General features: G+C 40.6%; 1 protein-coding gene across 1 annotated transcript in view; it reads left to right on the top strand.

Annotated features, from left to right (window-relative positions):
- Nucleotides 1-10,665, top strand: part of FOXK2 (forkhead box K2) — a 42,266-nt gene extending 31,601 nt beyond the window's left edge. Inside the window, exons 4-9 of the mRNA XM_085240159.1 lie at nt 429-575; nt 3,423-3,616; nt 4,441-4,616; nt 5,646-5,942; nt 6,162-6,371; nt 8,372-10,665. Of these exons, the coding sequence (XP_085096285.1) occupies nt 429-575; nt 3,423-3,616; nt 4,441-4,616; nt 5,646-5,942; nt 6,162-6,371; nt 8,372-8,568 (1,221 nt within the window). The 3' untranslated portion in view covers nt 8,569-10,665. The remainder of the gene's footprint in view (nt 1-428; nt 576-3,422; nt 3,617-4,440; nt 4,617-5,645; nt 5,943-6,161; nt 6,372-8,371) is intronic.
- Nucleotides 10,666-13,446: the final 2,781 nt, after the last annotated feature.

The following is a 13,446-nucleotide window of genomic DNA, read 5'->3' as shown; positions in this document are numbered from 1 at the left end:
AGTACTTCTGAAATTTTGTTAGCCACATTTTATGCATTAAGTCAGAGCCCAGCATTTCAAACTTCAAAAATAATTGTTAGTTCTTTGTGATGAGACACGGTGTTTATTCTGATGTTCCCATTCCCCCTTCACCTTCAAAGAGGTCTGTGTGTGTGTGTGTGTGTGTGTGTGTGTGTGTGTGTGTGTGTGTGTGTTTTATGTATATCTCTTTGTAGGCATTCTTTAGTGGTGTTTGTTTCTCCATTTTTTTTTCAGTGTTAGTTTACAATTTGCAAAACAGAAGAGCAAAATTGTCTTCATTTTCCTGTTTGAATATTCTGGTTGCCCAAAAGTTCTTAAGGCATTACATGTTTTGCAACTTAGTTCATAGAGGAATGTGTGTGTTTTTACATTTTTATTGATGTAGAATTTTCATTTTTCTTCTGCAGGACGACTCTAAGCCACCTTACTCCTATGCACAGTTAATAGTACAAGCAATTACAATGGCACCTGATAAGCAGCTTACACTAAATGGAATCTATACGCACATAACTAAAAATTATCCATACTACAGGACAGCAGACAAGGGCTGGCAGGTAAGCTTGATTTCTAGAAGGTTCTCTTAGTTGAGAGTAGTTCTCTGTGCATACTTGGTCCTAAATCAGTTGGCAAGCCTATTGGCCCTCTGTAAATACAGCTTCTCAAATCAGTGTTGGTTAAAATTTATCTTTTACTGATTGAATCTCCAACAAAGTAGGCAATTAACGTTATTTTATGTTTGAAGCATTGCTCTATTTATAGAATAGTATTCTCTAAAGCTCTGGCAGTGACACATACAGACTTTTGGGGAAGAAAAGCCTAGCTAGAACAATTTAAGTACTTGTGTTCTGTCTGGGGACGCAGTTATGTTCTGTAACTTCACACAGCATAAACATGCATATTGTCATATTGGGATAGAATTAAGGTACCTAATATTCTGGGTTCAGGTGCATTTGGGCATTTGGGATCTTGACCATACAATACAGTGAAGGAGTGAGTATGTATTACTGTTGTTCCACTTCTGCAGTATTCCATTTGTGAAGTTGGTTGTTTCTGTTCGGAGTTAGACCAAACCCTGTAGAATTAATTTCTGCTTTCTTTTCATTTTCCAAGAGACTAGCCTCAGCATTTGCCAGGATGACTAATGGAGTATGAATCAGTCTGACACAGTCTTTGTAGATACACATAAGGGTTCAATGCCTTTGCTGCTGTTTTTAGTGTCAGTGAAGGACAGAAGAGCACAATTAGCAGGACTGGCAAGTTTACATATGTAGCGTTCAGGCTGCACTGTCCATCATGAAGGATCATTTTCACAGTGCTGCTCTTAGCACAGTCATGATGTACACCAGAGGCATGCTCTGAACTTCTTTGCAGGGAAATAAAATTTGGGGAGAATGAAGGAGGGTAAAAGTGAGGAAGCGTATCTGCTTGCTACTTATAGGAGGTACTTATAGGAGACCAAAGAGTACACGTCTGCTCAGTAGAAGAATAGATTTCAAATGTGAATTACGTGCTCACTTGTCATTGAGCCTATATGAAAGTTGAATCACTCATAGGAGAATTGCAAGGTTAATGGGGAATGTCACTTCTACAAGGATTTTGTAATGCTTTGGCTAGTAAAGGACTTCACTCTTACTGTGACTGGGAAGGACCTGTAAGATTTTTTTTTTGCCTTTCTTAAGTGATCAGTGAAGAATTCTGGTTGCAGAAATAGTGACAGATATGTTTTAGCAATAGGGTTCTGCTTATAAAACGTTGGCATGCTTTTTGCTTCCAGTTTTGGAGTCACTATCTGTGGATGTAATGCTTCCTTATGTGAGCAAGCCTCATGCAGTCACACACGCACATACGGTGTAACACACTGAATTCTGGCTTAGGACAAAAATACTTCACTGAACCAAAGTGATGGACACAGCAAAGCAGACGTGTTCCAGAATAAATAGTTAGCACCTATTTCTACTGAAAAACAAATTAAAAAAGCAGCTGGAAATGAGATGCTGTTAAGTAACTGGTCACATAAACAGTACTGGAACACTGACAGGGGCAGCTCATGTGTAACAGCTCTCCTAGCTTTTAGTTATCAGGTATTAGGTGATAGTTAAGGTGACTTATCTGATTGATGCCTTAAATAATATTTGAGGCTATATTTGAATATTATTCAAACCAGACTGTACATGCATGTAAATAATGTCCAGATCCCATCCCTTAATTAGCAGCACTGCGGTATTTATATCCGCGATTACATAAAACTCATTTTGTTGAGGACTCCTCTTTGTGATCTTATTTTAGCAGGTGCTTTTGGATCTACTTTTTTGTTCCAGCATATGGAGAAATAAATACAATTTATAAACATGTTCTTGGCATCTTTTCAGTTCTTTTTCAATTTTTGGCAGAGGAAAAGATTTTCTGGTTTCATCAGTTTGTATTTAAGAAACCACGCATGGTTATCGTTAATTTTTTTTTTAGGTTTTCCAAACTTATCCCCGGGTCCCGAATGCTGACACTTAAGCTGGATTTACATTTGATCTTGGAAATTTTGAGGAGCTTATATTAATGTAAAGCTTTTTCTCCATTTCCCCCCTGTTCTCTCACAAGTTTTTCAGTACTTATTGTGGTACTTACTTTCTTGTTATTGAGTGACAGTATTTAGAAAGATTTGGGATTTATACTGGGGGAAAGAAAGAAACAAAGGCAAGCAGAGATAGATGCAGAATCTGTGGAGCGTTAGCAGTTCTCTGCATCTCTTTGATCAAAGTTGTGTGAGTTGTAGCACAAACACAGCCACGTGAGGATGAGGTAACGTGCAAACCAGGCTGGAGTAACAGGGATCTCACTGAGGAGCTGTGTGAGGACTTACTGCCATTTGTTGTTCTGCTAGACATGCTAAGTCCTTGGCTGCTCTGCTGAGACAGGCTGGACTGTGGGTGAACTCCCAACAATCTCACTATTTGGAACTTGTGAAATTTAACCTTTTTCTTCTGTATTTGGAACACCAACAAAGTGTAATCGTGTAAGATCAGTATCAGCACGTTCTTTTCTGGCCCTCATAGTACAGTCTGATATTTTCCTTGACACCTGGGGAAGGGTGGTATTGTGAGGACATGAGGGCTGCTATTTCTTTTTTTTTTTTTGCACTGCATTATGCTCAAATACTTGTAGTGTTCTAACTGTGAAAGTCACCATGTATCACATTAACATATTGGTTTTTAATTGTTGGGAAAGATTTGAAAAATGCCAGAGTCCTTTCAGGTTTATGGCACTGCATTGGCAGTGTCTGACTCCTGTTGAAGTATGGAATTAAAAGAACTGAACCCCGAGTTTCCTGTAGTACACATTGCTGCAGTAGGCCACATTCTGACTTGAAAAAGTTATATGAATTCTACATATTTTTTTATGTTCCATAGAATTCAATACGTCACAATCTCTCTCTGAATCGTTATTTCATCAAAGTACCACGTTCCCAGGAAGAACCAGGCAAAGGCTCATTCTGGAGGATAGACCCTGCCTCTGAAAGCAAATTAATAGAGCAGGCTTTTAGGAAAAGGCGGCCTAGGGGAGTACCTTGCTTTAGAACCCCTCTGGGACCACTCTCTTCTAGGTAAGGAAAAACAGATGAACAAAAAGACTATGGCTGTTGTTTAATCTTCAGGCTGATACAGACTTGATAGTTTTGGATACAGTCACAAGTTCAGTAATTTAATTAAATCCAGGCTCAGTGTTTGAATTCTGTATGATAAACTTTGCTAGGAGGCTGCCCCATACGCTAGGTTTGTTTTTATTGCTTGTGTTAAAGAACTGACTCTGTATGCCTAACTAACTGTCAGATGTTAACGTAAGCAAGCCTTGCTGTACCTTTGTTGTGTTGTTTTTTTTCTTTACAGAATTACAATTTTAATTTCTAACTGCCATCTACAGAATTCTAAAACAGTTTACAAAGAAAATAACCAAATACCAGCTATCATTATATCGAGCTTAGAAATTACAAGTATGCATTTTAATTTGATAATGTTCAAGCAGAATTTGTGATGGGGAAATACATGGCTTTTAATGATTCCCTTTGTAAAGTTATGACCTTTTTGGTGGTGCACATTTTTCTCTTTGAGTTGCCCTTTAGTCCAATACATTTACATCCTTCTCCACCAAAAGAAATGTTTATATTTCACAGATGGTTTTAGGGAGTCTCCCTAGGAAGGCATCCAGCCGCTTCCATTCCATTAACTGCACCTGAAGTTTGCTTTTAAATTCTGTTCTTGTTTAACAGAAGCTTTTTCAAAACTGCTCTGGGTTGTAACTGTACTTGCCAGAAGGCACAAGTGCCCTCCTGTGGGCAGTGTGTGTTACAGTCTCTGTAGAGGAAGGTCGCTGTCTTTCGCAGTTCAGAAGTTAAAACACATCAGCTGCTGCTTTCGTTTTTGAATACAGAAGTGCCCCAGCCTCTCCTAATCACTCTGGAGTGCTGTCTGCGCACTCCAGTGGAGTCCAGACCCCCGAGAGTCTGTCCAGGGAAGGATCTCCAGTCCCAATGGAACCTGAGCCCAGTGCTATCCAGCCAAAACTAGCGGTAATACAAGAAGCACGATTTGCACAGAGTGCCCCAGGTGAGGATCCTGAAGTAAGCACGTGGGGGTTGGAGGTGGGAGAGGGTTGGCACGTCCGTGATACCAGGGCTTTGCATAGAAACAAAAAGGAACAACTAAGCAGTAAATGTTTGATGTCTTAACATTTACAACAAACATTGAATAAAACACATTTAATAACACATATTTCAGGTAAATGCTCTCTGCAGACCCACAGATGATGTTATCTGTGGGTTCCAGAACCCTTGATTGCTTTGTTAGTAAGCAGAGATTTGTTCTTCTGTGCTGAATAGAGCCATGCTGCCTTGTAATGGTTTTTGCTTTGCTTGGAAATGTGCTCTTTCTCAGTTAGAGGAAAAAAAGAAAAAAGAAAAAAAAAAGAAAAAAAAAAAAGAAACAACCTAAGTGTAGACTACGGAAAGAAGCAGATGTCCTGCATGCGTCTGTGGTCATTTCATCTGATTGATGCTGGACATAGAACAGAATTACAAGGCTAAGGAGACAAGGCACAAATTTTCCTACAAAAACAAAACAAAACAAAAAAAAAACACCAAAAAAGAGAGGAAGGTGAAATGGAATAAGGATTGTTTGTTTAATTACCTTAGCTGATGCACTTTGCCATCCATCTTCTCAGTGATATTCCTGCAAAAGTAGCAGTAACTGTTCTGTGACAAAGCCAGCAGCCCTCAGCAGAGACTAGCCTGGGAAGCTGGGAGTTGTTCCTCTGTGGAAACTTTCCATGCAGCACTGAAGCACACATTAGTTCCCATTGTGGAAGGAGTTTCACTGAATGAAGATCGAACGTAGCTGTGGTAGCTGCAGGGCTGAGGTGGTGGGTGGAGCTCTTGCCCAAATCAGCAGCTCTAACTGAACTAATGAGGTCCTTACCTGGGATATGTGGCTTGGAGGAGTTGTGTGTGTAATCATTGCTTTTGTCAGGGATGAGTGAAGGAGGTCATTAATCCTCTGAGGCTTTAGCAGTAAGTTTAATAGAACGACTGGTTTAAATGAAATAATTCAGCTGCCTGATTTTTCTCTCTTCCTTGCTAGGATCACCTCTATCTAGCCAACCAGTTTTAATTACTGTACAACGGCAGCTACCACAAACTATTAAACCCGTCACCTACACTGTTGCAACTCCTGTGACAACATCAACATCCCAGCAGCCTGTAGTTCAGACAGTTCATGTTGTTCACCAGATACCAGCTGTGTCTGTCACAAATGTGACTGGATTAGCACCAGCAAACACTTACACTGTAGCTGGACAGGCAGTCGTCACGCAAGCTGCAATGGTAACCCAGCCCAAGGTAGAACCTCAAGAGAATGGAGACCACAAGGAAGTAAAAGGTGAGAACCTGTGTGTCAGTTGCTCTGGTTGGTTATTATTCAAAAATTATTTCTATGCTAATACCAAGGATTTGCATCGTAGTTTCTCACATAGCTTGGAGCTCATAACATAACACTATGCATCTTCACTGAGGGCTGACGTAGTAAATGTGAATTGTTGTTTTTTTTTTTTTTAATGCTTTCTTGTTTTTCACTGATGCTTTCTCATCTGTTTTACAGTGAAAGTGGAGCCTATACCTGCTATTAGTCATGCTACAATCGGAGCTGCTAGTCGTATCATTCAGACATCTCAGACTACACCTTTACAGACAGTCACTATAGTGCAACAGGCACCTCTAGGTCAACACCAGCTACCAATAAAAACTGTAACGCAAAACGGAACGCACATAGTCCCCATCACCACTGCAATACAAGGGCAGGGCAATGCTGGTGAGTGTTGTGTCGGGCTGTTCTGCTGCTCTGTACGTGCTAAAACCTCAGAGTGGCCAGTGCTGAATCTTTTCTCATGCGTTCTCTTGTATTTTGTAGTTGTACTGAAAATATAACTCGTACAAAAAAATTTGATTACAGCCTTGTGTGAGATTGTTCTCTCTCTTAGTAAGAGCTCGTGTTTTCTTTTCATTGATGATTACCTGAGAGCTTTTTATTGGCTCTGTAGTTGCTGTAGGGATGTACCAGTGATGACAGCCCATCTTCTCTTGTCGTTAGGAGTTGGACTCAGTGATCCTTATGGGTCCCTTCCAACTCTTTGTGTTCTGAGATAAACCCACTGGCTTTTTGGACTGTTACTTTTTTCTTCTCTTTTTATTCAACCTGTACAAAAGCAGGGCACTAAAATTGACAAGATTTCTTTATGATTTTGAGGTTCTTCTGTCTGCATGCTGTCTTTCCCATCTCAGACTCAGCAGTCTGTATGACTAGTGGTACTTCTTCACAATTCTCATTATTGTAATTTACAGATACATTCAATTTTGGATTGGTTTGCAGATATATGTGGTTTGTCCCAACAGTTTCACTTTTATATGTTTTCTGGTGCTGCAGTATTTTCTCATAAATTACACTTTTGGAAATTGATATAAGGTAGCCCCAAACTCTTCATTACATGTATTTATTTCAGTAAAATCTTACTAATTGAGTGAATTATTTGTTTTGTATCCTATTTACTTTTCTTCCGTCTCTGTCATCAGTTCTCTTACTGAAGTATAGTACTTATAGGTCAGTGTTCTGTCTGCTTCTGCTTCATTTCAGCACAGGTAAAGCAGAGGGAGTTACTGTCAGACTAAATACACATTTTTTCTTTAATCAGAGTTGAGCCAAGAGTCACATGAAGTATTTTCCAAAGAGTTTGTTCTGCAAGTGCACACTGAGTACAAGACAGTTTGGTTATTTGCAGTGGTGATTCCAGGTATTCACTGGAATATTTTACTAAGAACCAAGAACTTCAGCAAATATGAATTCCTTGAGCACGTGATGTTTGAGCTCCACTAACAGAATTCTGTGGTATTCTCAGCAAAGCTGTGATGCCAAAGGCAGGGAGTTAATGTATAAAAAGCAGGTCAGTAGATGGTGTTCAGATAAGCTTTCTTGAAATGCAATGAACAAGTAAATATATAATTAGTATTTTGTAATATTTGCAAAGACATTTGAATAGTCAAATGAAGAAAATCAAAATTGAGAAACGACCTTTTAACAGTTAGAGGGAAAGAGCCCTTGGATGTGATGACTGCAGGGACTGTGCTTGCTTGTAATGCTGACTGGTGTGCTGTTGTTTCCATGTAATGACAAGTATGACAATCTGCTACAGCATGTTTTAAACACTTACATTTCTGTTATTTGATTCACTTGACTTTAATCAGACAATAATTTCTTAAACCTTGTTAAACCACTCTTGTTTTCCTTACATTGTGGGTGATTAACTGTCTATCAGAGAGGAAGTGATGCTTGAGTTATCTGCATCTCCTGACTGTGTGCTTTGCATTGCTTTTGTTGAAGAACTCATGGCCAGCAACGAATATGAGCTGGTGGTGTTCTTCCTGGCCAAGCACTGCACTGTGCATAGACAGGGTCTGCACATCCACAGCCGTGGCCAGATCCTCCTTCAGGGAGGTTCTAAATTGCCTTCCCCGTTCTGTCACAGATATTTCAGAGATTGGCTTTAAATCATTTAATCTCTTTCTGTGTTCAGTTCCCCACTGACAAACTTGAGGTACTTTCCCTTTTTCCCACCTTTGTCCCTGTCTGTGTGGTTGGTGAATGATTTACAGCAACGTCTCTGGGTTTGTGCAGAGGTTAAATGGTTGGAGCTGAATCTCACCTGGGCTGACTGACGCCCTGCTGTAGTGCAGCATTTTGATGGCAATGCATGTATGCTTTCAGTATCACCTGTTTCAACAAGGATTAGGTGCTGAAGCTCTCTTATCTTTTTGCAGCTGCTGCAAGTCCTTTGCATATGTTGGCAACCCACGCGTCCGCATCGGCATCGCTTCCAACAAAGCGCCAGAACGGAGACCAGTCGGAACAGCAGGAACTGAAACGTATCAAAACAGAGGATGGGGAGAGCATAGTGATAGCTGTTAACGTGGACACCCCGCCTGTGGCAGTGAGCGATAAAGGCAGCCAGAACTAGAAACTTAGAGTTTGCTTTCTTTCTTTCTTTCTTTCTTTTTTTTTTAAACAAACAAACAAACAAAAACAAACAAAAAAATTACAAAAAAAAAAAAAAACAACAACAACAAACTCCGTGGTGCCAAAAGGAGACACTTAAATATAACACCTAAAATCTTGGAACATGTTCTCACGCAGTGGGGAAAGGGGCCCTGTGATCAGACTTCAACGTTCAGCACTGAAAAATAAACCAACACAGGTGGCCTTAAAACTTGGTAACTTAAAGTCAAACTGCAAAACATGTTGTTCCAGAGGCTGTGACCCCGCTCCTCCCTGCCCCCTATGAACTGTGTACGCTGAGAAGTACAGTGCTGGGGAGGGCTGCAGCTTTAAAAAAATCTTTATCAGATGATTTTAAGGACTGAGCATCTCAGTGTAACGGCAGCATGATAAGCGCTTAGTGTGAACTGGTTTCAAACGATTGTATATTCCTCAAAGGGAACAGAGGCAAGGAGCCATTTCCTACATCTTGGCAGCTAGCCTTTCATAATGACCTACCCAATGCAGTTGTTGGTAGATATGCAGTATTTTGTTGTTCACATGTGGAATTAGAAATTTTTGAGGTGTATTTTCATTTCTTTGCAAAACGATGGGGTCTTTGACATTTCAAATCACTCCATTTCTACTCCGGAAACTTTGGAATCACACAATACTTTTCATGTGAAATTTTGTTTGGTAAAAAACTGAATGTAGGGTTTTTTTAACCGATGGAATGATTTACTTTTGTCTGTCCTCTTAAAGTTCAGATAAAGCTACTTTATTACATCTGCAAATTTTCATATTTTAGCAGTTGCCTGATAAATTTAATCAAATTTTATTACCATGTGTAGTGATCAAATGCTTCTTTGGGCTTGCATGTAACTGATTAGAAATTACGATGTAAATGAGCCGTTAACTGACGTAAAGAACTGCTATGAATTTGACCAGAGCTGCACTTATGTTTCTCTCTCTGCTACCTTTTGCTGTTTGTTACTTTGTGTTGACTTTGACTGTCCCTGGCATATTTTTCCAGTCTAAAGTAAAACGAGAGTCTCGCTTAATATTGTGTATGTTTAAGATAACAGACTGTTCTTCATTTAGAAAAGATAAAATTCTTTATCACGAGTCCTTTTAAAAAGAGAGTTAAAATTATCTTGTCAGAGGTATATTCGATATTTTTAAGCTTAAGCACCCATCCGTAGGAATTAATCTGACCAGTTTTCTCCGTAACACTTTTGATGTCATACACTGACCCGGGGGTCTCCATCCACAGTAGCTGTTGTGGTTTTCTAACAGTGGCTACCGTATGATTACAATAAAGAAGACTTAAGTGTGTGTTCTGCAGTTGAACATTTTAAAATGTAGTGGCAATTTCTCACTTTAATTGTGGTAATAGATTCCACTTTACAGTAAAAAACGCGAGCTGAGCGTAAGGCTGCTGTTCAGTCTTCAGTTCACATCATGTCTTATTTCTTCACGCAGCACGGTGAGTGAACGCTGCACTGCCGGCTTGATTTGAACCTGATTTTTGTCACTTTCTGTAATAATGATGCATTATTTATATTTCCTTTTCCCTACGAAAGGAAAAGAACTGTGTTTTCTCGACGGACTGAACAGTTTGGAGTGGTTTATTGAGGCAGCTTTTGGAACTATTTACCTAAAGACCAAATATGAGAAATCTGTACAAGTTTTGTGTTCATCCACAAAATGGAACTGTTACAATGATGTCTCTGCAGATAATACATATTAAAAATCTATTTAAAAAAAAACAACAACAGAACTCTACACAAGTTGAATTTATAACAGGCATTTAAAAAAAAGAGCATAACCTGAAAAAAAACCATTTCTGTAAAACTGCAAGATTTTCTTTAGAGGTTTTAAAAATAAAAAAGTAAAGTTTTAACATACTTTTTTTAAGAAAACAAAATCCAGTACTAGTAATTTAATTTGGTGTTGAATGAATCGATTAGAATGTGGTTTATTTTCAGAAGTGAGAATCTGTTCACAACTAGGGCTAGGTGAATAATAGTGTATAAGATTTTTTTAAATAAAATTAAATTTTATTCAGCAAATTAACTAAGTTGGAATGACTCAACAAGTGTGTTTGAACAACTGTGTAACATGTACAACGTCGTGCCGATGGTGCAGAGGCTGCTGGCAGTGCTGAGGAAGCGCAGTTGGTGTGGCAGCAGCTGGGACTCGCTGAGCACAGGGATGTGTGGATGTGCTTTGGGTCCCATTTTGTAGTGCTGCTGTTGGCACACATTGGTTGTGTGGGGTTTGGAGCTTTGCTCGGATGGATAAACCCTTCAGTAAAGCTGTGCAATATGAGAACACCGCTCACCTTTTCCTTACAGTGACGTGCTTGTGGTGACACTGACAGCGCTCCTTTGGGATCATCTCTCATCTGCTTGTCGGGTGCAGGGTCCTCTGCCTGGCACGGCACTAGGCTGGGTAGTGGGGCTGTCCAGGAGCGTTGCACCCTGTTGTGTATGCAGTTATGTGCTTCCCCTGGTTGATACAGCAGTGCTTCCCACATGGTATTGCAGGCTGAATGGCACAGCTGTCACACTGCTGCGTTTCAGCTGATGCTCCTGACCTTTCTGAAACTGCTCTTAGCCATCGACTCCTGGAATCAACGTGGTTTTTCTTTTGCAAACAGAAAATTTCTTGAGGTGGTTCTTGCTTACGGAGATTTTTCATTTAGGATAATGTCACCTGTTAACTTCTATGTTTTGCAGTGCTCGGTGTGATTTCCTCTTGTGCTCCTGGGCAGCCGGTTTGGTGTTCTTTCTGCTGAAAGCTTATGCGTAGTCCTTGAAAATGGCTGAGTATAAGCAAACAGCATACACTGTTCTAATCAGAATTTAAGAACAACTAAAAAAACAAACCAACAACCCAGCTTAATTTTCTTTAGAGCTGCCCTGATTTTCATTGCCTGTCATTGAGTTTGCTGCAAGGTGTAAAAGATTCAGGAATCTGATCTAATTTTCGTTGTGTCTGGTCGCTTTCCTCACTGCCCCTCCCTTTTTAAAACAGATTGAGAATTTTAATATACAGCAGACCCAACCACGCATTTAATTCTGGTGACAGATGTGTTTATCTGCACTGCCAGCATGTTGTGTCCTTCCGTGACGTGGCTCCCAGCCTTCCCACCAGCTTTGTTTCTGTGTTGTGGCCCCGGCTTACAGCCAGCACCAATGTGGGGATGGGGAAGGAGGCGGCGTCTGGACAGATGGTATCTTTGCCTTTGGGTGTGACAGCTCTGTCCTCGTGCTGGACGTCCTCATGGGCTTGTGGGGTGTCTCATACAGCCAAGCAATGCTGAGTCTTCCATGAGAGCCAGAGGGCTGTGGATGGGCTGAGATGAAAAGCTGCTTCTGGTCAGTGTGTTGTCTCAGTTTGGAGCTGCTGCACTGCCTCCTCACCCACCTGCTGCAATTATCTGTGTGTGTGAAGCGTAACAGCAGCAGCCCTCCTTGTGCCAGCCTTCCTTCTGGTGATGCAGGTGAATACAACGCTATTCCCTCAGACCTGAGAGCACTCCTGCTTTGTGAAGTGCTTCGCAATGCACACTGTTGGCTGGGAGGCAAAGCTGGGAGGACTTTTATGCTCCCTTTGATGGTATTTGTAATACAGGTTCATTTTAAACTTCTAGCTTTTATAATTACCTCACTCCGTAAGTGGAACTTCAGGTAACAGTTTGTGTTAGAATGTGTGTTGTAAATTGATTCTGTTTTCCCAAAAAGGTAAGTTTTGGTTGGAAGAGGTTGGAAGTCACTCTGATTTATACAGTGTGCAATTTTATAGTTGTGAGATAGATATACAGTAGCATTTACACCATATCCAGTTCCTTTAACCTTTCTGTACTTGTCTTAACTACATGGTGTAACATTCTTACTGCGAATCTTCAGTTGCTTGGTATGTAAAGAGTGAGGCCTTCATTTATTACATAATAATAAGCTGTAATATTTTGCCCAGGTCTGCTGAGCTTCCTGAAACGATTGTTTTGTTTTAAAGCCTGACACAAAATTAATTGATAAAGAGAGCATCTGAAATAGGGAAGTGCAGGGCCTGCTTTAACCATATGTCTTTCTCATCTTTGTAGAGCTGTTTTCTTCCCCAGCTATTATTCAAGCCCAACTTGCATTTTCTTTTTCCCTATCTTTCCTCATCTTAATCCATGAGAAGCCCCGTGCTGGCATTTGATGCTGATGTCAGGGATGCAGCCAGAGAGCGGCGGTAGCTCAGGGATTGGACTTTGGTACAGATGTGGCTGTGGCTTCTGGTGCCTGCTGTCAAATATTTGGAATTACCTGGAAATTAATTGCTAATCTGGTTTTCCTTTCAGGACTGTGGTGTGACACAGCCACTATGGAAAGAGAGAAGAAAACCAGGGAGAGGTGGTGTTTGGTTATGCGTAAATAACAACAAACAAAAACTAAGATGATAGTAACTTAAGTCCTATTGCTGATAGAAACACAATGCTTTTCAGGAAGTGGTTACTTCAGACTTGCTTACAAAATGTGCACCTTAATCCTGGCTGCCAGCAGATGCAGCCAGCACTATGGGTAGCTGCACTGAAAGGAACAAATGCTGTTGGATCTGTGGATGGTGATGCTCACCTCCAGCTGACAATTTGTCATTTTGAAATGTATTTAATCCTCTTTTGTCACATAGAACAGACCTCTGACAGTTTGCCTTGCTCACAAGGCAGCCAGTTGGTTACTCTGGTCCTACAGTTGCCTTCTGTTCAGTGCGTGCTCCTCCATGTGAACAAAGCAAGTCCTGACAGCCTGCCCAGGAGGACCAGACGTGTCTTTGTCAGGGCTGGAACACGGGTGAGTATCGCGCCGCGGGG

This window comes from Meleagris gallopavo, chromosome 20 (assembly GCF_905368555.1).
Source record: "Meleagris gallopavo chromosome 20, MGAL_WU_HG_1.1, whole genome shotgun sequence".
Classification (NCBI taxonomy): Eukaryota; Metazoa; Chordata; class Aves; order Galliformes; family Phasianidae; genus Meleagris; species Meleagris gallopavo.
Note: the sequence above shows the minus strand (reverse complement) of the source record. Positions and strands in the feature narration are given on the sequence as shown.